Here is a 27082-nt window from a genome sequence, read left to right as displayed (position 1 = left end):
AAAGGAATTGGTGGAAATTTCTGCCCATTCCTTGACAAAATGGCACAATCTTCCCCCTACCCCAAACCTGGCGTCACTGGGTATTTTTGGAAGAGGCTGAAGGAGCAAAGGGAGTCCCCCCTTTCTGCTTGTCTTAAAGGACCATTTCTTTTTAGTCTGTTGCCTTGGTTTTAAAATTAGCCTTGTTTGGGAACCCACGAAAGGGCTTCTTATTCTGGGGCTTATTACTTTGGGAAAAGGGGAATCGATTACTTTTCTCAGAGGAACGAGCTAAGATCTCTTCTAAGGCAGAACCGAACAAAAGTTTGCCTTCGAATGGAATGCCACAGAGCTTGTTCTTGGAAGTAAGGTCACCTTCCCAAGATTTATGCCAGATAGCTCGCCTAGCTGAATTAATGAGAGCAGAAGCTCTGGCTGCGGATTTCACTGAGAGGTGATAAGGGCGCTCTGGTGGAGGTGGGTAGCTGGTCAGAGGGATGATAGTGATGAGATGGCACTTCTGGCAGCACTTTGGTTAGAGGAGAAGCAACTCTGAAGATATAAAAAAGGAGAAGCAACTCTGAAGATATAAAAAAATATAAAAAAAATGAAGATATAAAAAAGGCGCCTTTCTTTTCCTTTTTTGCAGATTTCACTGAATCTGCTGCTGCATCAGCTAAGAAGGCGATTGACTTGGCAATGAGTGGGAGGGATTCCATAATCTCTTCTTTGGGGGTGTCAGATGCAAGAAGATCATCCAGACGCTGAACCCATACGTCTAAATTTCTAGCCACACAGGTGGATGCTACTGCCGGGCCTAAGGAAAAAGCTGAAGCATCCCAGGCCTTATGTAGCAATGAGTCAGCCTTTCTATCCATTTGATCTTTAAGGACTCCAGAATCTTCAAAAGAAAGATCTGATCTTTTGGACACCTGCAAAATAGGGGCATCTAATCTAGGACACTTAAAGACAACCTCCTCAAATTCAGACTGAAAAGGAAATCTTCTTTTGTGTCCCCTGGATTGGAACCTTTTTTCAGGTTCTTTCCATTCAGACAGAATCATGTCCCTAAGAGACTGGTGTACCGGAAAAGTTTTTGATTTCCGTCCCTGTAGGCCCCTATACATTTTATCCTGTACAGATTGGGTTAGTTGTGGCATCTCAATTTGCTCTGAGGTATATATAGCTTTTAGTAGTTCATCAATATCCTCGACTGAAAAAAGATACTTAGATGAGCTACCTGCATCCTCCTCTGATACAGACTTTTCATCAGATGAAGAAACTGGATTCTCACCTTCTTCCGGATCAGAGGTATCACGTGAACTAATAGTCTCAGATACTAACAAGGGAAGGGACCTGGCAGAGTTAGAAGGGTCTTGGGCTATGGGTCTCGCTGAGGAAGAGCCTAGACTAGTAACCCTGTCATTAACTGACCAAAAGGAGTCCACTACCTCCTTCATAGAAGTCATTAACTCCTTAAAAGAGGAAGACTGAACTAGCTCTGGGTTGAATACAATCCTCACAAAATAGCTTTTTATAACTATCAGAAAGCCTAGCCCTACAGTTCCCACATTTCTTCTTCACCGGTTTGGCCTAGAAAAAAGCAGAAACAAGGACCATACATAAAAAGGTATACAAAAAGTCCCTTGTTGTAGACTATCCACAGACAAGGGCTTACCTTGGGGGTAGTATGTCAATATGAGCGGGTGCTCCATTCTCAGACCTACCCTCAAGCTCCATGAAGCAAGAGGAGAATGGCCGTAGAGAAGACTGCTGCTGTACTGAAAAACTGCACTTAGAATGGTGTTTTTAGCACACTATACCCCTGCAGCATGTCCTCAGTGTCTCCACGCCATGCTCCTTTAAAAACTCGGCATCCGGAAGTGTGTCATGTGACTTCCGGTGCCATCTTGCCACGTGACCAGAAGTCCTCCTGACGCCATCTTGGTACACCGAAATGAAGCATTTAGGAGGACACAGTTCCACACAGCAGCGCTGGGGAAAAAAGGAAGGGAGTTGCCACCATTCACATAGGCAAGTAACCCTTAGAAACAGGGAACCCTTCTGGTACAGACTATCATCTAGGACTTGGCCACTAGTCCTGGATGAAACCAGAGAAGGGGGGTCCACCAACCACAGTTACCAGACCTTAAGAAAACAAAAAACGTGTCGGTGCTCCTGGAGGGTCTGGAAACACAAAACAACTGAGGGTCAGAGGAAAGGGAGGGGCCTTTTAAATTGTATCTGATTTGTGTTTCCTGTAGAGGGCGGAGCCAATCATCTCTCTAGTAGCTGTCCTGGAAGGTGAGGGGGGAAAATGAACCCCTTACAGTAGTGATTATCTGCTTTTTTGCACTATAAAGGGCTAATTTTAGTTTTTTTTAACCCCATTATGTTACTAAACGTCTTAGACCTGGTTCACATCTATGTGTTTTTTGGTGCTTATTTGCAGAAACACACTACAGTTCATTTACATGGTTTCCTATGGGACACGTTCACATCTATGCTTTTTTCAGCCACTGCGTATTTGGAAAGCGTCAGGGACTTTTTTTTAAACGCAAAAACTGTGCTTTTTTGGTTTAATATACTTCAATGGAGAAGCTGCAGAAAAGCATTTAATGCGTTTTTGCAGCAATTTGTGTTTTTTAAACTGCCCAACAACAAATTGGCCAAAAAAAAAAAGCAAAAACGCAAATCGCTGCAAAATCACGTGCGCAAACTGCCTAGGTGTGTGCCGAGCCTTATTCTGGCCACACGGATCAATTTTCAGACGAGAATATTCAGACGAAAAATCTTTGTATATTCGCTGAATGAAAGAATGTTGTTTGAAATGTTCACTTGTTTTTAACATTCTGTTTTTAAAATGTAATTTCTGAATGAAAACCACCTACTGTCTGAAAATTCCTTTGACCAAGAAGTTTTCTATTTCCAAATTTTCCCATCACTTTACATATTAACTAAATTATACGCCACACTTTTTTTTTTTAAGGTTATTAACCCAAACAATAATCGTCCAACTAATCGATTATGAAAATAATCGTTGGTTGCAGCCCTACAAGAAAGTCATGTGTTACAAGATAAATTTGTGCAGGAGGCGAGGATTCTTGGGAGCGTCACCCTTACACGGTCATGGGAGAAGGCCTCATCTTTACACGGTCATGGATGAGGAGGTCCTGGGAGCAATAGTCTGCAGGAGTTACGCTGAGGAGGAGCAATAATCTGCATGGTGATGCAGGGAAGAGACTGTAGATGTTATACATGCGCATCATTTCTTCAGGCTCAAATGAAGTTTATAATATGAGGGCAAAGTACATTTGATCTATGGGCATCCCATATACCCCTTTCCCCAACCAAGTTGTATCCCCCAATAAACAAAACAAATGACTGTTCATTGTCTCTGAGGTGATATATGGAGGGCTGGCAGCGGAGTGATTTGGTGGATGTTAGTAACTAGTGGCAACACACCGCTACAGAAGCAAAGATGGCAGCTTGAAGAAAAAGCGTCAACCCTATGCACTGCACACACACACACACACAGATTATTATGTATGAAGTGATGTTTAGACCCGGATGAGAGAAGGAAATGCTGAGTGATAGGTGAGTAGAAGGTAGAGAATGATGGTTCTAGTGCTCCCCTATGTCATGAGTCCAGTGATTGGTGATGGCGGTGAGGTACTCCAGTGAGAGGGAACCCCCGTGTACAGAGGACTCGGCTTGTCCCATTGTATTCATAAAGAGCGAACAGCCGCAGTCACTATTCTCCACACTCGTTCTAGTCAGCCTCCTATGTATAATAACCTGACAGGAAGTCAGCGGGGCCGCGCACAGTGCGGAAAACCAATAAGGAGCGGCCCGCGGGCGTCCAATCCGGAGCTCTGACACGACCTCCAATCTAGGAGGGCTTTACATAGCCGAGCATCCCCTGCCTTGCTGCTGCATAGGAATCATTAGCGGGGCTTCTCCCTGCCAAGCCGTGCTCAGCACTGTGCTTTCCTCCGCCCACTCCACCTCCACTTCCTCGTCTGCAGCCAAAGTGACAGCGCACAGAGCCATAGTAACACCAGTCAGCTTTAGGGAAGGGAAATACCTGAAAGGGTTCCTTCCCCCCCTGATTGATGGGCCTCCCGGGCCAATAGGAGGAGGCGCGCAGGGAGCAAGGGGCGGGAGCAGAGTTGTAACCCAAGCTGGGCTGAGGATAGGTTGAGATCTGATGGTGTAGAGTGCTAGTGCCTTTGCATGTATGTGTATGTGTGTGTGTGAGAGAGAGGGAGAGGGAGAGTGCGGGCTGTGCACAGGCAGTCAGGGAATACAGTGTAGCAGTGTCTCTGTCTGGAGATAGGCTGTTGCATTTCAGTGCTAACTGCAGCAATCTGTGTCTATTTTTTATTATTTTTGGGGGGGAGGGTTGTTGATCTACATGAGACTTCTCTTCATGCTGGTGAATCATATCTGAAGAGGGACAAATACGGCACAAGTTCACCTCCGAACCGGGATTTAAAGACATTCACCGTGTGACAGCCTGCAGTGCACACTCCATCTGGACATGTCTGAGCACAGGGCGATGGACCCCAAAATGTCAACGTTAGACAGGGCGGTGAAAGGTAAGACAGCTGGGGGCGATCGGATCGCCGGGATGGTGACTGGAAGGGGGTGTTACATTGCAGTATATTGAGGGGGGTCTTACACGGTATTTACTTCCTTCTTATGTCATGGTATTATTGGTGCTGAGCCATCTGCTCTGATAAACGGATCCAGTATTGGGGTGCTGAACCCTCTGCTCTGATGATGGGATCCAGTATTGGGGTGCTGAGACCTCTGCTCTTATAAACGGATCCAGTATTGGGGTGCTGAACCCTCTGCTCTGATGATGGGATCTAGTATTGGGGTGCTGAGACCTCTGCTCTTATAAACTGATCCAGTATTGGGGTGCTGAACCCTCTGCTCTGATGATGGGATCTATTATTGGGGCGCTGAACCCTCTGTGTGGATGATGGGATCCAGTATTTGGCGCTGAACCCTCTGCTCTGATGATGGTAACTACTATTGGGGTGCTGAGCCCCTTTCTTTGATCATATGATAGGACCCAGTATTGGGGTGCTCAGCCCTCTTCTCTGATTATAGGACCCAGTTGTGCTGAGCCCCCTTCCCTGATCTGATGGATTGTTCTGTTTGGTGAAGGCACTGCAGTGACTCTTCTTTCCCAGAATTGGGGGCTGTCTGCTACTGGAATCAATTTATTGGGTGGGGTGGTATTAGGTTGTCAGGGGAGGTTCTTACGTGTTCATTCCCTAAACCCACAACATTGAAAACAAGCTACCGTTCTGCCTTAACACCCCCCCCTCCCCTTTCTACCACATTTCACACACCCCCCCCCCCCCTGAGGTAGACAGGTACAGCATTACAATTACAGTGCTACAGGAGTGACAGCCCACGTCTGCATGGGGCTGGTAGCTTTCCCACGTCTGCATGGGGCTGGTAGCTTTCCCACGTCTGCATGGGGCTGGTAGCTTTCCCACGTCTGCATGGGGCTGGTAGCTTTCCCACGTCTGCATGGGGCTGGTAGGGTTCCCACGTCTGCATGGGGCTGGTAGGGTTCCCACGTCTGCATGGGGCTGGTAGGGTTCCCACGTCTGCATGATAGGATCCAGTATTGGCCTTTTTTTTTTTTATGATCTCTCCAAGGATGGCAATGGCACATTTTTGCCCGGCCTGCCAATACGTTTCCCTTTGCCACAATCCTTTGACATTCCAGCGCTCACACTGCGATGTGATGTCATTCTATTCTTTCTGACCCAATGGTCAGTGTCTTGTCAGTGGAAGTCTCCGTATATTTCAGTGCGGAGGTGCTCTGTTCCATACAATGGCTAATCATGTGTGATGAATTCTTAGTTATTACAGTGTGGGAAGGAATGTTGTACCAAGGGATTGAAGGATGCCCTCGAGGAAGCTGTATTACTCGGAAAAACCCTGCAGTCAATATGTCCTCAAATTGGTGTCTCCTCTGGAGACTAGATTTAGTGATACATAGTGTGAATACCTAACACTTTCTGTTAAGTTTTCTGCTTAACCCCATGATGGTCAGAAGAGGCCTCTATCGTAGCATTATTTCCAGATAGATGTCTCATATTCTCCTTTTCTAATGCAGTTATGGATGTAGCTGTATTTATATGTATACATTCATGCTTCTATCTGGATTAAGTAAGAGTGATGTAGAATGATTCAGCCCATGGTGAATTCCTGAGTCTAGTACAAGGAGAGCTGCAAGTAGGAGCAGTGCCACATTCCACAATGGTTTGAAGTTAACCCTTATTTCAGGTGGAGGCATCACTTTTCATAATGGGTGCTCATTGCCGAGAAAAACATTGCAGAAGCCAGTCAAAATTCCTTTTATAAAACTTGTTTTAATGAAGTGTCAGGTTTTTATGTATTGTACATGTACAGTATCTAGGACAGCTTTTCTCAACCTTTTTAACACAGGGGAACCCTTGAAATAACATTATGGTCTTAGGGAACCCCTGATATTATTTACTATATCTACAACTTTCTGGGCATTAGTGCAACGGTCACTTGGAATATTGGCCTTCACACGGTCAGTGGGGAAAAATGCTGTTCACACTGGTTGTCAGTGGGGAAAAATGCTGTTCACACTGGCGGTTAGTGGGGGAAAAATGCTCTTCACACTGGCGGTCAGTGGAGGAAAAATGCTCTTCACACTGGCGGTCAGTGGGGGAAAAATGCTCTTCACACTGGCGGTCAGTGGGGGAAAAATGCTCTTCACACTGGCGGTCAGTGGGGGAAAAATGCTCTTCACACTGGCGGTCAGCGGGAGAAAAATGCTCTTCACACTGGCGGTCAGTGGGGGAAAAATGCTCTTCACACTGGCGGTCAGTGGGGGAAAAATGCTCTTCACACTGGCGGTCAGTGGGGGAAAAATGCTCTTCACACTGGCGGTCAGTGGGGGAAAAATGCTCTTCACACTGGCGGGCAGTGGGGGAAAAATGCTCTTCACACTGGCGGGCAGTGGGAAGAATGCCCCCTGGCACTGGCGGGCAGTGGGAAGAATGCCCCCTGGCACTGGCGGGCAGTGGGAAGAATGCCCCCTGGCACTGGCGGGCAGTGGGAAGAATGCCCCCTGGCACTGGCGGGCAGTGGGAAGAATGCCTCTCGCTATGGCAGGCAGGATGCCCCTTGCACTGGCGGGCAGAGGGCAGGATGCCCCTTGCACTGGCGGGCAGGGGGCAGCATGCCCCTCGCACTGGTGGGGAAGAATGCCCCCCCCCCCCTCCCTTTTATAGATGGCTAAAAAGAACATTGGAATCAGTGCTAGATTATGTGAGCGGCAGCAATTGCTCATCGCCCAAGGATTCCCCTAAAAACCTCTTGAGGAATTGTGGTTGAGGAAGGCTGATTTAAGGTCATAGGCTTTCTATATGCTGTGCTTGTCCTACTGCATTTCCCATTTACTGACTGCAGAATGCAAAATGATCTGCTGAATTGTCAGCAATTACACCTTGCTGTGTTCACATGGGAATTGTTGTGTTTTCAGAAGCACAGGTTTATTAGGACCATGGATCATGGTTACAAATTACACTTGGACAGGATGGACAACTCTCCTCCATTATAGAACACAACATGTTTACAGGGATGACTGTAACACTCATACTACAGCAGCAGGACAAGAGGGATTTCCTTCTTCGTCTCGTGAATCATATAATAAGATTAATGCATACAGTCTTCATAGAAGAGGAAAACCCCATGCATATTTAATTAATGCAATGGTGCAAATTGAGGTAAACCAAAGCAACCGATAAGATTGACCTTTTTTTTTTTGTGGGCTTTTTGTTTGTTGTGGGCAGCAAAACAAAAAACAAAAACATGGTTGACTAATGTGTGAAACCACCAATATTTAGATATGATACAATGTATGTATTTCTATGCAGTAAAGTGATAAAATAAATTAGCCCTAACATAACTACATTTCTAGAGTAAGATGAATCTTCACAAAAACGAAGTTATCTAGTAGCCAACAGCTGTTCTGTGTATGTTCCTAATATGTGTGAGCTGCTAGTAGGCCATGCTTTCCCAACTGTGGAAATAGCGATCATACAGATAAAAAAACAAAAACATTGCCAGTCACTATAGTTTGCTCCTCCTATGATCATACGGATAGGGAAAACATTGCCAGTCACTATAGTTTACTCCTCTATGATCCTACGGATAGGGAAAACATTGCCAGTCACTATAGTTTACTCCTCTATGATCCTACGGATAGGGAAAACATTGCCAGTCACTATAGTTTACTCCTCTATGATCATACGGATAGGGAAAACATTACCAGTCACTATAGTTTACTCCTCTATGATCCTACGGATAGGGAAAACATTGCCAGTCACTATAGTTTACTCCTCTATGATCCTACGGATAGGGAAAACATTGCCAGTCACTATAGTTTACTCCTCCTATGATCCTACGGATAGGGAAAACATTGCCAGTCACTATAGTTTACTCCTCTATGATCCTACGGATAGGGAAAATATTGCCAGTCACTATAGTTTACTCCTCTATGATCATACGGATAGGGAAAATATTACCAGTCACTATAGTTTACTCCTCTATGATCATACGGATAGGGAAAATATTGCCAGTCACTATAGTTTACTCCTCTATGATCCCACAGATAGGGAAAACATTGCCAGTCACTATAGTTTACTCCTCCTATGATCATACGGATAGGGAAAATATTACCAGTCACTATAGTTTACTCCTCTATGATCCCACAGATAGGGAAAACATTGCCAGTCACTATAGCAAATGTCCAGTGTGTATGGGGCTAGTTACCAGTGAATTGATGTTCTGGGATCACTATATGCATCTACAGGCTAGGGATTCCCATCTCCACTTATTAGAAGGTCTCTGCAGTCTGCGGATATGCCTAGTCATTCAGGAATGAGTCAAACCATTCATGTTCCTGCTCCACCTCTTTTGCAGTGTAAAGGAAGCCTTGCATGCACAGTGTTGTCATTCTCAGAAAGGGCTGCAGGGACTTCAAGCCTATATTTTGACCTGGCTACAAGGGATAGTGAAGCATTTATTTCAAAGGAGAAGTAAAGTGAACCTGTCAGGATAGAAGTATGACAGTTGCCATTCCTGGCTTGTTCTGACTTGAATGATCTTGGACTTATCCTCACCCTTCCTTTATGGCTGGATGAGTCACATACAAGTATGTGTATATTCGGTGTCAGAACACCTAATGTGCATAGGCTTGGCCCATCTCAAAGACTGCCTAGCTGCCATATTTCTGTCCTGACAGGTTACATAGAAAGAGACCCTGTCACCAACATCTGCTGGTAGAAGCTCAGAAAGACAAATGTTTACTTGCAGTGCTTTACCGTCAGTTATACAAATCATTTTTTTTTTTAATTGACTCGCAATATACCTCTGAATTTTCTAGCACATTCAACTATTTTAGAAGAGTCGCTGTCCTAGCATAGCCCATCTCTCTCTGTACATCATAGCCTTCTCCTCTTCTGGGAGTGTCTAATTACTTTGTGCTGGCCCAGCTCCTCTGCCCCTCCATTTACCACATAGTTTTTAAAAGGTTATGTAAATGGGGGAGGAGTGAAAAGAAAAACTATAAAGGGTCACTTGAGTCACGGCTCTGAGTTTGCAGGGGCTACTGACATTGTATGTAAGATGGTGCTACCCAGCTGCGGTTTCAAGGCTTTTGCAGGTTTACATAATGAAGGTTTTATATGTAAATATCATGCATAAGATCTATGAAATACTCATATAATATTTTATAGCAAGTCTGTTGCCAAATTAAATAGTCTGGTGATAGGGTTCCTAACTTTGTTTCCTAGGGCATTTTTCTTGACCGACATATTAAAATCTGCATTATTTGCTAGAAAATTTCTTAAAACCCATGTTTTTTTCTGAAAGCTGAAGCCCTGCAGAATAAAATGGTGACAGCTTCAATTTTTTTATGTTGCACAATATTTGCCCAGCTGTTTATGGAATATATATTTTCAGGAAAAAATACACTAAAATACAGTTTATTGCTCAAACACAGTATTGTACCCATTTTTTGATTAAATATTAAGATCTGTCTCATAAATAGATACCAGACATGTTAAGCCTATAAATTGCTTGTAACCACGACATGACTAAAATCTACTGTACCCAAAATTGTCCATAGGTGATGCTTTAAAAGCCTTTAGTTTATGGCTAATGGTCACCCTAAAATTTATTTATTTTATTTATTTCAGGTACTTATATAGTGGCATCAATTTACACAGCGCTTTACATATACATTGTACATTCACATCGGTCCCTACCCTCAAGGAGCTTACAATCTAAGGGTCCCTAACTCGCATTCATACATACTAGGGACAATTTAGACAGGAACCAGCCAACTAATCTACCAGCATGTCTTTGGAGTGTGGGAAGAAATGGTAGTACCCGGAGGAAACCCACATAGACACAGGGAGAACATGCAAACTCCAGGCAGGTAACGTCGTGGTTGGGATTCGAACCAGCGACCCTTCTTACTCTCACTCCGAAGTTTGCAGCGATACCTAACGTGTTGTGCAATCACTGTTCGCATGGGGCAGCTGGATTGTTTTTTTTATTTGTTGTTGTTGTTATTATTATTATCATTTATTATACAGAATTTATAAAGCACCAACAGTTTGCTCAGCGCTTTCCAACATGAGGGCAGACTACAGTTACAATACAATTCAATACAGGAGGGATCAGAGGGCCCTGCTCATTAGAGCTTACAATCTAGAAGGGAGGGTCAGGTGGAACAAAAGGTAATAACTGTGAGGGATGATCAGATGGAGAAAATGAAAATACAGTTGTTGGGTGTGTGTAGGATAGGCTTCTCTGAAGAAAGAGGTGATGTGTGTCACACTGACATCGTGCTTCTTCAAAACCTTCAAAAGGTTTTGATGAAGCACAATGTCGGTGTGAAACGCGTCACCTCTTATCTTGTCTGTGTCCTGGTGGCAGTCTTTACATGTTTAATAAACCTGTTGGATCGGCGAAGGTGTGCGACCAATTTCTCCTTGTTTTGATCTCATGCTCACGGTTGCAAGTCGGGGCAAGCACCCAGTCCCTCCAGCCTGTGGAGCCTCATACTCACCTGCAGCAGTGGTCCGCCTTTTGTTTCCAGGTGGTTAAAGTAAACTGAATGGACATCTAAAGCTGACCACAGATGGTTTTTCTTTTTTTTTTTTTTTTTTTTTTCTTTCCAACAGATTCCCCCATCCACCCAAGCAAGGTGAATGGAACAATTCCCAATGACCCCAGATTGACTTATCTGACCAGGGTTTCTCTGAGACCTGAAAATTTATAAGAGGGGTTCTGGGTAAAAAGGGTGAAAGAAGCTGCATTCAGGTAAGAGCTGTCATGTTAGGAGAGGAAGTATGGTACTGGCAGGATCACCAGATGAAAATAAAGGAAAAAAGCCTGAAAAAAATCCAATGCAGCCACCACATCTACATCTAGAGACTGGTAAGCTGCAGTATATTCAATTTTTTATTTTTACATTTAGATACACTGTCAGTGCAGAGAGCGCTGATGATGTAAAAGGTGCTGTAACCCAAAGCAACTAGTCAAATGCCAACTTTCTTAAATTTTAGAACTTTAGAATGCAGACAGCTGTTTGGCTATTGGTTTCTGCACTTTGCTGATTGCACTTGTCAAACAAGCCTGACAGCATAGTAGATACAGCAGTCTGGGAGCCATTAATCAGGATGCTATAGATCTATGGGGATGTATTTCTTCCTGGTCTATGACCGGGATCCGTTTACTACAACTGGTATAGTATGCAAGTATCAGACAATGATTACATAAAACACTTTGCTGCTGACAAATTTGAAGGGAAGATGCCATCTTCGTATGTAAGGATGTAAATGGTGTTTGTGTAAACGCTGTCATGTTTATTTATCGACATTATAAGATTGATGTTTTGACGAAAACCTAGCCAGCTATAAATCTATTCTAGTGACTTCCCATTCCTAGCCGGAATGTCTTTTTACTTTTTTAGCTTATGTAGTGTATAGTGTGTTTTTTAGTCTTGTTTATATGCAGTAATTATAACTTCCGACTAACACTTACGTATTTGTTAAAAGAAAAGATGTGTACTGGGTCTGAGAGCCAGCGAGTGAGATGACACTAACAGACCAAACCTGTTTTGATTTTTATCAAAATCTGAATTTATTTTGAATTTACATTACCAGCATATGGGGGTCTTGGGTGGATGTGGTCCGAGAACTTCTCTTGCCTTTGAGCTCCAGTTCATCCAGAGTGTGGATTTAAGGCCTTCTGTTAAATTAACTGAGTCAGGTGGAAGATGACCAGCCAAACAGTGTCTACAACATATAAGATACGGTGACTGTTTGACTGCATGACTGTATTCAGGCAGATATCAACTTAGGGTAATACATGCTATAGAAAAGAGGTCTGCAAACTTTCTTTCAGATTTTAGGGGGGCTGCACTATGGCCAGCAGGAGTGGGAATAAACCATGCCGCATTTGGTATTATTGGAAGAAATGGTGCCCCATTGTCAGTTGGCAGAATAGTGTCTTTTATCCATGGGAGGATTAGTGCCCCAAGGGCCAAATAATGGCAAGCAAAGGGCCACAGTTTGCAGGTGCTTGTGCAAAGACCTGATCTTCCATCATATACGTGGTCCTCGAATGCCATTGCTGCTGGAATACAGTAGCCAGCAGTGGAAAATTCTAGTTGTTTGGATTGGGGAATCAGTTGGTTTCTCTCTTGTTTAGCCAGCATATGGCGGCCTTTAGAGTCCAATGGCAAGGACTTCAGGGGGTCCTATTGACTTGCCTAGATGTTGGAAGATTCCCAAAGCCTGATACTTGGGAAAACAAAGGTTGCTACATTGAAACCCATAAGTGCACAAAATGTGACTTTTTGCTCTTAGTACAAGGATATTAGGTATGTTATATATTATCACCCTTTCCCCCAAACTAACATGTTTTTGGTGGTAGGTGTTGTTGAACCCCCTACATATTTTGGAAGGAACTGTCCCTCCACTATATAGTTGGTCAAGTGCTGTGGGTACCTAAATACAATAGCCAGCAGTAGAGATTCCTAACAACATGAATGAGGAAATCAATTGATTTTCTTTTGTTCAGCCTGGGTATAGGGCCTTTAGAGTCCAATGACTTAAGCCTCGTACACACGATCAGATTTTCGGGAGGGGATTGTGTGATGACAGACTTTTGGCCTAAAATCCGACCGTTAGTAAGCTCCATCAGACAATTGTTGTTCAACTTTCCGCCAACAAATGTTGAATAGCAGGCTAGTAAATTTTCGGCGGACAAATGTATGTTGTCAGATTTTCCTATCGTCTGTACACAGTCCGTCACACAAAAGTTGAAAGTACAAACGCATGCTCAGAATCAATGCTCACCAAACACCATATGAGCAAAAGGTGCCCAAAGGGTGGCGCTCAAGAGCTGAAATTCCTCGTAGTACTATACTACGTTCATGTTTGTTGGCCGACAATTGTGTACCATTTGTATGCAAGACAAGTTCCTGGCACACACCCTTTGGACAAAAGTCTGACGCTTTGTTGGCCAACAATCTGATTGTGTGTACCAGGCTTTAGACTTCAGGGGGTTTTACTGGCCTAGGTGATCGAAGATTCGCAAAGCCACTTTTCCCACTTTGGAAAACAAAAGAAGCTTCAATGGAGCCAAGAAGTGCACAAAATATTACTTTTTTTTTTTTCTATTTGAACATGGATAAAAGGTATGTGATATAATGCCACCCTCTCCATCAAACTAACAAATGCTTTTTATTGGTAATTGTTAATAAACACCTACTCACCCCTTTTTTAATTAGAACCTGTATGGCGCATCACCAATGAATATCAATTTGGGAGGTCAAATATGGGTGGTATTGTATTGCAAAGACCTCGACTAAAAATGAATCAAAATTAACACTGAATCAAAATTAACACTGTAGTGCATGTTCAAACCTTAATGCCATAATTATTAATAACATGCTTTTAGATTTTTACTCCAGGAGTATAAAATGAGTTTGGCAATTCTAGAGAAATGTGTGTGAAAAAGTGTTACTAAACCCAGTAATATGAAAATAGTTCATCTGCCTCCCCCCAGTGCCCAGAGTTTATGAATCTTTTTACTGACTTTTATACTGCCACTATATACCTTTTTTGGCTGATCTGTATACCACGGCCACATGATAAACTGCAGGGTTTGCCCGCGTGCTGAGTGTTCAGGTAGGAGGAGATTTCCACTACAGTCTGTGTCCTCCTGCTGTTATGGGAGGTGGATCATCCATCAGTTAAGATGTGACATCCCACCCGCTGTGTTAGGGACCGGGCTCTCATTTAGGATCTGTATACACACTCAAATGTGTGATGGCAATATCATGTGACCTGGCTAGCTCTGATCAACAAGGAAATGTTCTCTCCAGCAATAGAGACCCAACTGAGCATGTGCAGCAGTACTACCCTCACTGTGTCTTATCTGGCTTTGCCAAGAGAGACCCTGCAGGCGGGGGAGGATCTGTCCATACAGGATTTACACAATGCAGAGGGTTAATCTCTTAAATTCCACAGTGAGTATAACAAGCATGCCTTTCTGCACATACAGACAGATTTCACTGTTGTGGGTTTAGTAACACTTTAAATAATGCATTACAATTTAACTAAACCCATTCAATTGTAGTTGACTAAAATGGCATTTTGATCAAAAGACCATGACTAAAACTAAATGGAAACTTATCACTGCTTGTGAGCCACTTCTCTTCCCCGTCATGATGTGGAATTTAGATATTGATGTAAGATAACTGGATCAGCTAGAAATGGTTACCGCTGTAGATCGTAAGATCTGTGTTTGATTTGGCGGCCTGCTTTCAGATTGAATTGGCCTAATAGATTTGTGGTTTTAAGATGAGGTACAATCGTTTTCCAAAACGCAGAAATCTCTCCATGGGTACACTATGCTGTTTTTTCACTTTATGTAATGTAGTCTTTACAATTACTGGTAACCTGCTTGACACATGAGAAAACGGATACTGGTGAGGGCAAGACTACCACTCTGGCAATCATAAAAACAATTTTTGAAAGTACTGACGTGTGAGTTTGTATGCTCAGCCTCTGTCAGCCCAGGATCTTTGTACCATTGCAGATTTGATACATTCTGAATTCAGCTTCTTTAACCACTGTTGTCAGTGGTGCTAACATGTAAACATAATTTTGTCTTTGAGAGATCTGTATGCTTTATATGCCAGGGTTATTTCTTTCATCCAGTCCAGCACTGTTGCTGATGTCCATATGTGAACCCTAAATTGAAATACCAGTTCAACTTGGATAAAGACTGATGAGATTGGAAATCCTTCTCTGAGTAATTTGTTTTCTTTATTCGGCTAGTACTGGACCATTTTACTAGATGATTGTTCTAAGATAATCTTTAGTGTGAGTAAAGAGTGGCATAACTACAGATCATGGGGCCCCATAGCAAAATTTTGGATAGGATTTCCTGGTGACTTCCCTACTGTAATTGACCTTAAGGACCCATTCATACCATATGCGTTGGACTGAACTGCAAAGATTACATATTCCTTTTTAGTTTGTCGGCAGCAGAGTGTAACATGCATGCAATTATTGTCTGATACTTGCCTACTATACTAATTGTAGTAAATTTTATCATAGTCATAGACAAGAAAAAAATACATCAGCATGGATCTAGAGCAGAGGTCCAAACTTTCTAAACAAAGGGCCAGTTTACTGTCCTTTTAGAGTTTAACGGGGCTGGACCATGGCCAGTGGGAGTAAAAACATTACACAGCACTCTTGTGGTTCGGAGGAGGAGGAATAGTGCCCCATTGTTGGTGTCAGTGGGAGGAATAGTGCCCCAGCAATGGTTTTGGAGGTACAATTTATGCTCCATGATTGGTGTCAGTGGGAGGAATAATATCCCATTGTTGGTGTCCAGAAGGAGGAATAGTGCCTTGTATTTGTGGAAGGAATAGTGTCCCAAGGGTTAGACAGAAGGCAAGCAAAAGGCTGCATCTGACCCTCGGGCCGCAGTTTGGAGACCACTAATCTAGAGCAGTGTTTCTCAACTCCAGTCCTCAAGGCGCCCCAACAGGTCATGTTTTCAGGATTTCCCCCAGGTAAAACAGCTGTGGTAATTACTAAGGCAGTGAAACCGATCAAAGCACCTGTGCAAAATAATGGAGAGCCTAAAAACATCACCTGTTGGGGCGCCTTGAGGACTGGAGTTGAGAAACACTGGTCTGGAGCATACTGATTAAGGGTCCTTTCACACGGGACAGATCCATGATGATCCGCCCTGTGAACATCCGCTCTGCTCAGCAGGGATCGCTCCTTGGATCCCCCGCTGAGCAGGCAGATGACAGGTCTGTCTCTGCACACTGTGCAGCGATGGACCTGTCAGAGCGCCGCTCTCTCCTGTGGGGGATTGGATGACGATAGACCGCAGAGTCCGTCGTCACCCGATCCGATCCGAAATTGGATGGAAAAGTAGGTTTTTCCTCCGTTACACTTTTTCGGATCGGAGCAGGTCGGATGTCAGCGGACATGTCACCACTGACATCCGATGCTCCATAGAGGTCTATGGAGGGTCTGTTCAGGTCCGCCTAAAAAACTGACAGGCGGACCTGAATGGATCGTTCATGTGAAAGAGGCCTAACGTCTACCAGACTTCTGTATCTACTATGCTCTCAGACTTTGACACGTAGAATCAGCAAAGCGCTGAAACCAATAGCCAGCATTCTAAAGCTCTAAATTGAAGAAAGTTGGCATTTGACTAGTTGTTTTGGGTTATAGCACCTTTTCACATCATCAGCACTCTCTGCACTGATTTATTTAAAGTGTATTTCATCCCAAAAAACTAAAATTGAATGTACTGCAGTTTACCAGCCTCCACGTGTAGATGTAGTGGCTGCATTACATTTTTTTTTTTTTTTTTTCTTTTATTTTCACCTGGTGATCCTGCCAGTAATGTACTTGACATCTCTTACCCAAATTCAGCCTTTCTTAACCCTTTTGGACAGTTTGGATCTCTATGGGGTAGGGCAAAAATAGCAAAAAATAATAAACAATAACATAATCGATATTTCATGAATTGGCTACCTTGCTTCTGGTGTTTTTTGCGTTATAGTCTATAATGTGTTAGTTAGTAGCTAGGATTCTTTTGATCAAGATACAATGTACCAAATATGTTGTATAGTTTTCCACGGAAGCTAGTAACAAAGAACATGATACACGTAAGTGGGTGTTTGGTGAAAGAAAAATGTTTCTACAGTCAATGGCCATCTATCATTTCATGTCTGAAGGCATGTTAAATATCATACATTCTACATCCTAGATTAACAGTGTATTCAACATTCTTCTTCTTTCTTTTTCCTTTTTTTTTTTTTTTTTTTTCTAAAACACTCAAAAGTAATTTATTATAGCAGTGGTTGAGTAAAATACATGGAGCTGCACATTTGATGAGTCAGATCTAGTCAATCATCAAGTGAATGTTGGTTTACCAGGCAGGGAAACACATCTATGACACATTATGATACAAATCCTGCAAGCTAACGTGTAATAATTGTTGAACAATGTTTTATTTGATGCATCTCATCAAACAAAAACCCAATTTTAAGTATGTTATAAGGCAGTTCTTGCTACAATATTTCACTTGCCTTCTAGTCTATATTAGTTGCTACCCTACCTATGGATATAGCTTATATTAGTATAAGCCCAACCAAAGATAAAGCATATATTAGTATCTGCCCAACCTATGGATAATGCATATATTAGTATCTGCCCAACAAAAGATAAAGCATATATTAGTATCTGCCCAACCTATAGATAATGCATATATTAGTATCTGCCCAACCTATGGATAATGCATATATTAGTATCTGCCCAACCTATGAATAATGCATATATTAGTATAAGCCCAACCAAAGATAAAGCATATATTAGTATCTGCCCAACCTATGGATAATGCATATATTAGTATCTGCCCAACCTATGGATAATGCATATATTAGTATCTGCCCAACCTATGGATAATGCATATATTAGTATCTGCCCAACCTATGGATAAAGCATATATTAGTATCTGCCCAACCTATGGATAATGCATGTATTAGTATCTGCCCAACCTATGGATAATGCATATATTAGTATCTGCCCAACCTAAGATAAAGCATATATTAGTATCTGCCCAACCTATGAATAATGCATATATTAGTATCTGCCCAACCTAAGATAAAGCATATATTAGTATCTGCCCAACCTATGGATAATGCATATATTCGCATCTGCCCAACCTATGGATAATGCATATATTAGTATCTGCCCAACCTATGGATAATGCATATATTAGTATAAGCCCAACCTATGGATAATGCATATATTAGTATCTGCCCAACAAAAGATAAAGCATATATTAGTATCTGCCCAACCTATGGATAATGCATATATTAGTATCTGCCCAACCTATGGATAATGCATATATTAGTATCTGCCCAACCTATGGATAATGCATATATTAGTATCTGCCCAGCCTATGAATAATGCATATATTAGTATCTGCCCAACATAAGATAAAGCATATATTAGTATCTGCCCAACCTATGGATAATGCATATATTAGTATCTGCCCAACCTATGAATAATGCATATATATTAGTATCTGCCCAACCTATGAATAATGCATATATTCGTATCTGCCCAACCAAAGATAAAGCATATGTTCGTATCTGCCCAACCTATGGATAATGCATATATTAGTATCTGCCCAACCAAAGATAAAGCATATATTAGTATCTGCCCAACCTATGGATAATGCATATATTCGTATCTGCTCAACCTATGGTTATAGCATGTGTATCTGACCAACCTATGGATATAGCATATATTAGTATCTGACCAACCTATGGATATAGCATATATTAGTATCTACCAACCTAATTTTTCTGATGTTGATTTGCCTTGTAGATTGTGTATGTGCTTATAGCCTCAAATACATGAAGGATGGCCAGAATTTTCAAGGTTTGTGTTTTAGTTTGAGAATGAGATTAACTGGCACCTTCCCTTACATCACAGTGCACTCCCCTTGCCTTGTGTTGCTGCTGAAGCCAATTAGAGCCTCCGACTCTAATCATGTGCTTTGGGGGGAAAAAAAACAAAAAATTGGAATCCATGCACCCGGGCCCCTGCCCCATGCATCTGGTGCGATTAGGGGGACCGCGCCCCTGCGCCATGTATGGATGGGCCACCACTGTTCAAAACTATACGCTGTATGCATCTAAGCACAGTGTTTAGTCGCCTATATAAATGAGCCCTATTTCTGTTGCAATGATCAGAGGCTGTACAGATTAAACTGTATATATTTAGGATAAAAAACTATTTTTTTTTTTTCATTTACATACTGAACTAGTGCAGCGTCTTTTAATTGCTTCCTGATTCTAGTCCTGGCTAATGCCGTGTCCTTGAATCTTAAGCTCTTAGAATTCTGTTGGTCCTGAAATGTAATGAGATGGATTGCTTTATATTGCAGAAGTTCTCATAAGCTTCTTCTGTTATGAGCAGTTCTGGGTAGTACAATGCATACCGACTCCCTTTGGGACTAGAGCTCTGTAATAATGGTTTACAGCTCATCAGTTACAAGGCAGATGCTCCAGGCTATTTATCATTGTGCCTTAGAGAGGTCAACAAAAGTTGTTTTGAACGTATTCTGTGTTTTTATTGATTTAGATGGGTGCCAGCTACTGAAGGTGTGACCAACAGGCTTTGCCTTTCTTTTTGTGCGATCACATTGTCCTATTGTTTCAACATCTGGAACCGCCGTATTAACTAAAAGTTTCCGTTTTTTGAGCTGTCCATGGTGTTATTGTAGCCCTTAGATTCTTAGATGAACTTGCTACATCTTTCCAAGATAGGACATCTACCTGAAAGAGCCCCAGTGGCAAAGCAAAATTCCCGGTCTCTCTGCTAAATACATTCCACGCTGGAAATCATGCAGTACATTGTGAGCCTGTGCAGAGAAGAGAGCTGGGAAAAATGCCTTACCACCATTCTTTTCTGGTCACGACAACCAAATGATGAATCGCATTCACTCTGCTCAGTTTTAATAATGGGGCCCACAGCTGAGAAGTTAAAAGATGATCGCAGTTTGAATTATAGGGGATTTGAGTTTGCGATTATAACGGTGCCCAAGTACATTTAGAGATACAATTTTATTTAAAAAAAAATACAAATTTTATTACATGGATAATATGACAAAACAATCATGGGTGCATAAAAAAAAAAAATAAAATAAAAAAAAGAGACAGAGTAAATGTATAAATCATTAATACTGGCCAAAGTATCCATATGCATGCGGTGGTTACTGGTGCATAGCAGATCTTCTTTTTTTATTTATTTATTTTTTTATGCACCCATGATTGTTTTGTCATATTATCCATGTAATACAATTTGCATTTTTTAAGTAAAATTGTATCTCTAAATGTACTTGGGCACCGTTAATCCCAAACTCAAATCCCCTTATATCTATTCTACCAATACCCATCACATTTCGCTACCCACTGGAGTGCGCATGCGTGACGATGCTATATGTGTTCCAACACTTTTATGACAAAACAGCATGTGGCTCCACCCCTAAGTCCAGGTTCAAGCCCCACCATCCAAGTGGACATAGAGTCAGAATATAATTATGCTGAGCGAAGCCGGTATATCTGACGGTTTTAGTGTGCTGTTTTGTCGTAAAAGTGTTGGAACGCATATGGTGGTGTCGCACATGCGCACTCCAGCGGGTAGCAAAATGTGATGGGTCGCCGCCATGTGTGACGCTACACCGGATCTCTTGAGGTTGCTTCCTTTTGTGTGAAATCCCTGGTGTTCCTGCTAGTTCCCTTGCTTTCTTATTAAAAACTGACCTCACTAAGCATGAGAACACACTGTGTTCAGTTCTCCAGCTATGCTCGGTGTATTCTCCAATGATCAGTCTTGTCCTGAAACGCCCCCACTGCACAGCCATTCATTGGCAAGCTCAGTGTGCTGCTGCTTCTCCTCTTCTCCTCAGCTCTTATGCAGCTGAGAACAGAGGGAATGCAATCACTTATTTTTAAAAAAAAAAGGTATTTAATAATGTATTTTTATATCTATATAAGAAATGTGTTGCCTTTTCATTTCTATTCTAAAATGAATGGGTTGTTTTACAAAGTGATCGTTTACAATCACTTTAAGTGATTTGGTAACTGGTCGGGGGTCACAATGAAATGAAATGGTTCAGAATGTCAATTTTTTTTAATTTAAAATTTTGAATAGCATAATGCGCATTTTCCTCCTGCAGCCACTGAATGCCAGCAGGAGGGAGGGGAGGAGAAGAATTCAGCTTTCAGCGGTTGCAGGAGGAAAATGGAGAAGATCGGTTCCATGCTGCTCCTTCTGTCCAAGTGTAAAATGGAATGTGACAGGGAGGCCTCAACTACGGGGTTTTACCATACCCCAAACTGCAAACAGAAATGAGCCTTTACTGTCCTGAGCCCCTATAAGGCTACTGTCACACTGATGCAGTGCGGTTTACCTGCACCGCAGATGCATTGCAGTGCATCTGCAGCTTTCCTGCAAGTTAGCTGTACTTTTGCCATAGACTTCTATTGTTTCTTGCGGGTGTGGTGCACTTTCTCAATGCACACTAAACCTGCAGGATATGATCGAAGTGCGCTCCTTGGTTGGAGGTCGAGGGCCACATCCGAGGGCTCCAAGGGCCACAACTTGAGCTCCGCTGCCCTATGTGGGATACTTCCCTCCAGTAAGAGCATGGTTTTCACCTATTCATAGTCTTTGTTAATGAGTGGGGCTCATTTACAGGCATTTTTTGGGAGCCTGCTAGTCAACATCCGAAAAATTGGTTCTCGCTGTGTTTTTGGTCATGCCGGAGTACCGGGTTTAAATCAGCCTGGGTTCACACTAGATGTGGTGCGAATTCACAGCAAATTCGCTGCGGATTCCACACCACATCAAAATCGCCAACCTGTTCATGCGAACCGATTGCAGAGTGCATGTTAAGTTAACGACACTAGTTTAGAAAACGCAGTGCGATTTGCAGAATTGGATCGCATGGTTGTGCACACCTATGCAATCCGATTCTGGTGCGGGCAAAAAAGAGTTCTGCAGGAGTTTGCGAATGCGGTGTGATTTTGAGCCATATATATCCATGGTTTAAATCGCACCCCAGAGACAACGCATGTAATTCACACCGGAATGTGCTGCGATTCCTGTTCGAATTACATGCGGTGTCCCACATCGCATCAGTGTGAACCCAGGCTTAATGCTGTATTACATGCTGTTGAGATTCATTTTCTGTATTCTGCAAAAACCTGGTTGATCCTGCTGCTCTCCATCTTCACCTTCTGTTCATGTCCCCAATTCAGCTAGGGATTTTGCAACTGTGGTGGCAACTCTGCACATGCTCAGTTTTCAGTGAGTTTCTATGCTGAGCATTTTCTCGCTATCACATATGAGCAACCCATGAGACTATAGAGTCACACATGTGGGTGTATACACAGTGGTAAATGACAGACCACTCCCTCCCTCCCTCCATGTCCTTTAACCAGCTAAACACAACTGGGGCGGGATATTACATGTAGATTAATGGAGGCTTCACCTCCCTCTTATTCTAAGACACAGGCTGGAGGGATGTGACACCTGTGGCTGGCAGAAATCTGCCCTCACCACTTAAAAAAGAATAAAGATTTGATTTCAGGCTTCTATTTGTATGACAATTTAAACAGTTTATTGATATTATTATATATAATATTTATTTTTACTCTGTATTCCAAAAGCAGTTTTTTTTTTTATTTTGAACATGTGACTAGCAGCAGAGGACTAGAAGCTCCTTCTGCTTATGTTTCCATGCAGACAGGCTGGCAAAGATCTGGGTCATGTGACCTCTGTATATAGATTAGGAAAAAAGGTACTTTTTTTAGATTGTTTGGTTTTTTTTTTTTTTTGTTTTTTTTTTTTTGTTTTTTTTTATTGATTAGTGCCATTATCCACAGAAATAGAAGGAAGGATGTAAATGAAACAGTGTGTGTTTAGTATCACTTTAAGCCTGTCAGAGTAAATTTCCCTTTTGCCCCGTTGGCACCACCTGTGGTATTTGTAAAATCAGAGACATCTGGTGAAAGTTTGAGGTCCGAACATTCACTGTATCCAATCAGACGTCACTGTTTGTGTATTCAGGCAGGGGAGGAGAGATTCCTCCATCCATGCTGTTTAGTCTGGATGGAGGAATATATTGGGGAAATAGGAGTGTATGGCTAGACATATTAAAATAGCGCCAACAATCAATTGCAGCCAGATTCATACCACCATAAATTCACACTGATGTTCTATGCATTTGCCTCTGCAGTGGCACTTCTCAACAATGGAGAAATAGACGAGATGTAAAGGTGTTTTTTTTTTTTCCCCCAAACATACTTTAGGTGGACTGGACTGAAATCGGTGATGTCGGCAGAGAGCGGACTTCAGCCTGCTGTCTGCTGAAAATGGGTCCCAGGATTGCAAAACGAGCTACACTCCTGTGATCCAGAGGAGAAGTACAGCCAAACAAGCTCAGGCTGGACTTCTCCTTTTAACTGGTTGAAAAGATCCATAATTTTTGTTGGATTCCCAAAGTACTGCTGCTGATAACATGCAGTTGTTTACCACTACTGTGAAAGGGTGCCTTTAAGACAGCTGTTATAAGTCTCAGTTGTATTCTATAGTAGTCTGACTGGTACTTTCCCAGGAGAGGTTCCCATGTCCCAGCTCCTGTCAAAAAAGATCATTCAAAGTTTTTCATATAGATCTATGATCAAAACTGATATTTTTGGCACTTACACAATAATTCCGTTGTCCATTGTGTAATTTTAGCTTAAGGGAACATATATGTTCTAGCACTTGCCATGTAGAGTCTCCTACTTTCTTATATAATGCCATTAATCCATGAAAGAAAAGCATTCTCACACTCTAAGTGGTGCCCATGGCTTTGGCAGAAGAGTATTTATGGAGAGCATGCATCGTTCAGTGACACTGCAAATGCTACAGGGTCAATGGGCTCCAGCCAGTTTGACTCCACTATTTTTTCTTTTTCTTGTGACTGATTAGCACCATCACTTTTTTTTTTTTTTTTTCTTGGCAGTGTCTATAGTTATATAGATATACTTTTTTCTTTGAATAGTTTTAGGCCAATAAGCATGTAGTGGTATTTCCTTAAATTGGAGCTCCAGTCTCCACAACATTTTTTTTTTTTTTTTTTTTAAAGCACCACCATGATTGTTACTACTTGTATTGCAATACAGTATTTGGTTATGGTTGTAACTGTATTCATACCAGTTATTGTTACATGTGTAATCAATCACACAATCTCATCAGCAGGCAGGGGCCTTGGGGGATGTGGACATCTAAAGCCTGCTCCTGTTTACTTCCGGGATTCGGTGCAGCTGGCTACCCAGCATGCACCTCCCGATCTTGCACCTGCACTGTAATGACGCTGAATGAGACAGTTTGTTGATTGCAGGTTGCCATAGCAATGGCGGTAGCAGCGGAAGTTCCCACCCCATGGCAACCTTTCAATAAGAAGACAACTCGGAAGTCAGGTGTGAGCTATCAGTATTAGGAGATTCCCTTGGACTCCTGGGATAGATGACGCCGATGTCCAAGGGAATCGCCTTATGACATCGTCTAGGCGGCCAGAATGGAAGTGCCGCATACACAGATAAAACTAAGGTATTCAGACATTACAAAAAAAAAAGATTATCCATTTAGCAATGCACTGTGGGTGGGCATGTGGATGAAAGCAACTTTTAAAAATGGGTGGCACTGCGCTTTAATAAGGTTTCCTTCTCTCCCCTGGTGAGAGCTACAATCTTCCTTTTTCAGTTTGGAAGTGCCAGTGAATTCTATGTTGATCAGATGCGATCCGAAAAAAGCAGGGTGGATTTGATTTAAATCAGGTCTATTTCTAAATCACAATTTTTAAAGAGCAACTTTCATCTCTGTCTCACGGCGGCTCCTCCTCTGACCCACTGTGGACTTAACCGCTTCCCGACCGGCTCCTGTAGATATAAGTCGGCAGAATGGCACAGCTGCGCAAAGTAACGTACCCGTGCATTACTTTGATTTTGCCACCGTGTGCGCGCGCCTGCCATGATCTCTGTGAGTCGGGTCGCAGGTCCTGCGGACACGATCGCCGCGGGGAAACCTGCGATCGCCTCACGGAGAGGACAAACGGGGAGATGCCGTTGTAAACAGCATCTCCCCGTTCTGCCTAGTGACAGTGTCACTGTTCTCTGCTCCCTGTCATGGGGAGCAGAGATCAATGACGTGTCCCGCACAGCCCCTCCCCGCCCCCTAGTGGTTAACCCCTTCACTGCCAGTGTCATTTACACAGGAATCCGTGCATTTTTATAGCACTGATTGCTGTATAAATGACAATGGTCCCAAAAATGTGTCAAAAATGTCCGATGTGTCCGCCATATGTCGCAGTCCCGATAAAAATCGCTAATCGCCGCCATTACTAGTAAAAAAAAAATTATTAATAAAAATGCCATAAATCTATCCCCTATTTTGTAAAAGCTATAACTTCTGCGCAAACCAATCAATAAATGCTTATTGCGATTTTTTTTTTTTTTTTTACCAAAAATATGTAGAAGAATACATATCGGCCTAAACTGAGGAAAAAAAAATGTTTTTTTTTTTTTTTTATATTTTTTTGGGATATTTATTAGAGCAAAAAAGTAAATAATGTGTTTTTTTTCAAAATTGTCGCTCTTATTTTGTTTATACCGCAAAAATAAAAATCGCAGAGGTAATCAAATGCCACCAAAAGAAAGCTCTATTTGTGGGGAAAAAAGGACGTCCATTTTGTTTCGGAGCCACGTTGCACGACCGCGCAATTGTCAGTTAACGTGACGCAGTGCCGAATCGCAAAAAGTGCTCTGGTCAGGAAGGGGGTAAATCCCTTTCCGGGGCTGAAGTGGTTAATGGGATGGCTGGTGAGGTGGCAGTGACACAAGGTGAGGGAACCGGCGGTAGCAGCAGGTGAGTGGATGCCCGCTAACAGGCGCTGCCATGATGGATCTGATATGACAGGTGCTCTAAGGACTTATTCTTGCTGGTAGTTAGAATATTTGCAAACAAAATAAAGGTTTCCTATTTAGAATAATAAGCTGTCAGGTTAGTAAATATTCCCAAACTGGGTCTCTTTTACGGCCTTCCTCTATTTTGCTCTTCAAGGGAGGAAGAACAGGAGGCAGGACAGGAAGCGGTAAAAAGGAGAATTAGCAGCCGAAGAAGGGGTTAAAAGCACCCGTGTTACTGCGCTTCCGAAGCTTTTCAGGCACTTTGGAAGCGCTGGCTATTCATCTCAATGGGCAGGGCGTTTTGGGAGTGTTGTACACAGCGCTCCCAAACCACCCCAAAGATGCTGCTTGCAGGACTTTTCCTAACGTCCCGCAAGCGCACCGCTCCAGTTTTAAAAGTCACACTGAAATGAATGAGAGGCGGTTTTCGGGCACTTTACAGGCGCTATTTCTAGCGTTAGAACGCCTGAAAACCGCTTCAATGTGAAAGGGGTCTAAATGCCGAATAGGCCTAAGTAGTAACTTCTACAAGTATATAATCCACGGTCATTGCAGATAGCAGCATGTGCTGTGATAAACAGATCATACCTGTATGGTGAGGACTTTGTCTGTGTATTTTGTAGGCGAGGTGCATAGTCGAAGGGACAATTCACTCTTCTCTGTTTTCCTGCAGTAACATACATGAATTGTACTACATGAAAATACATTTCAGGTAGAAATCTCATTCTTATGCACCCTGTTCAGATCGACTGCAGTTTATTATGTTTGCAGAAGGAATATATATGAAACAATTCACACCTACACAAGTGCATTGCCACACTTGCTGCAAAGAGTGCTTATATGTGTTGATGGCCATTAAAGTGTAAGTAAGCCCTGATAATGAACTTCCCTTTTTTGCTATGTTTTTGGTCTTTTTATTATACCATTTGAAAGCATTTAGTTATATGTGTT

General features: G+C 42.4%; 1 protein-coding gene across 2 annotated transcripts in view; it reads left to right on the top strand.

The window, feature by feature from the left end:
- Positions 1–3920: 3920 nt before the first annotated feature.
- PPP3CA (protein phosphatase 3 catalytic subunit alpha) overlaps positions 3921–27082 on the top strand; it is a 374245-nt gene continuing 351083 nt past the window's right edge. The window contains exon 1 of one of the 2 annotated variants that reach the window (XM_073601573.1): positions 3921–4580. In XM_073601573.1, coding sequence (XP_073457674.1) covers positions 4523–4580 — 58 coding nt within the window. In that variant the 5' untranslated portion in view covers positions 3921–4522. The remainder of the gene's footprint in view (positions 4581–27082) is intronic. The other variant, XM_073601581.1, reaches the window with a different exon arrangement.

The sequence above is a fragment of the Aquarana catesbeiana genome, linkage group LG01, assembly GCF_042186555.1.
Source record: "Aquarana catesbeiana isolate 2022-GZ linkage group LG01, ASM4218655v1, whole genome shotgun sequence".
Lineage (NCBI taxonomy): Eukaryota > Metazoa > Chordata > Amphibia > Anura > Ranidae > Aquarana > Aquarana catesbeiana.
This window is presented reverse-complemented; position numbering and strand designations above follow the sequence as displayed.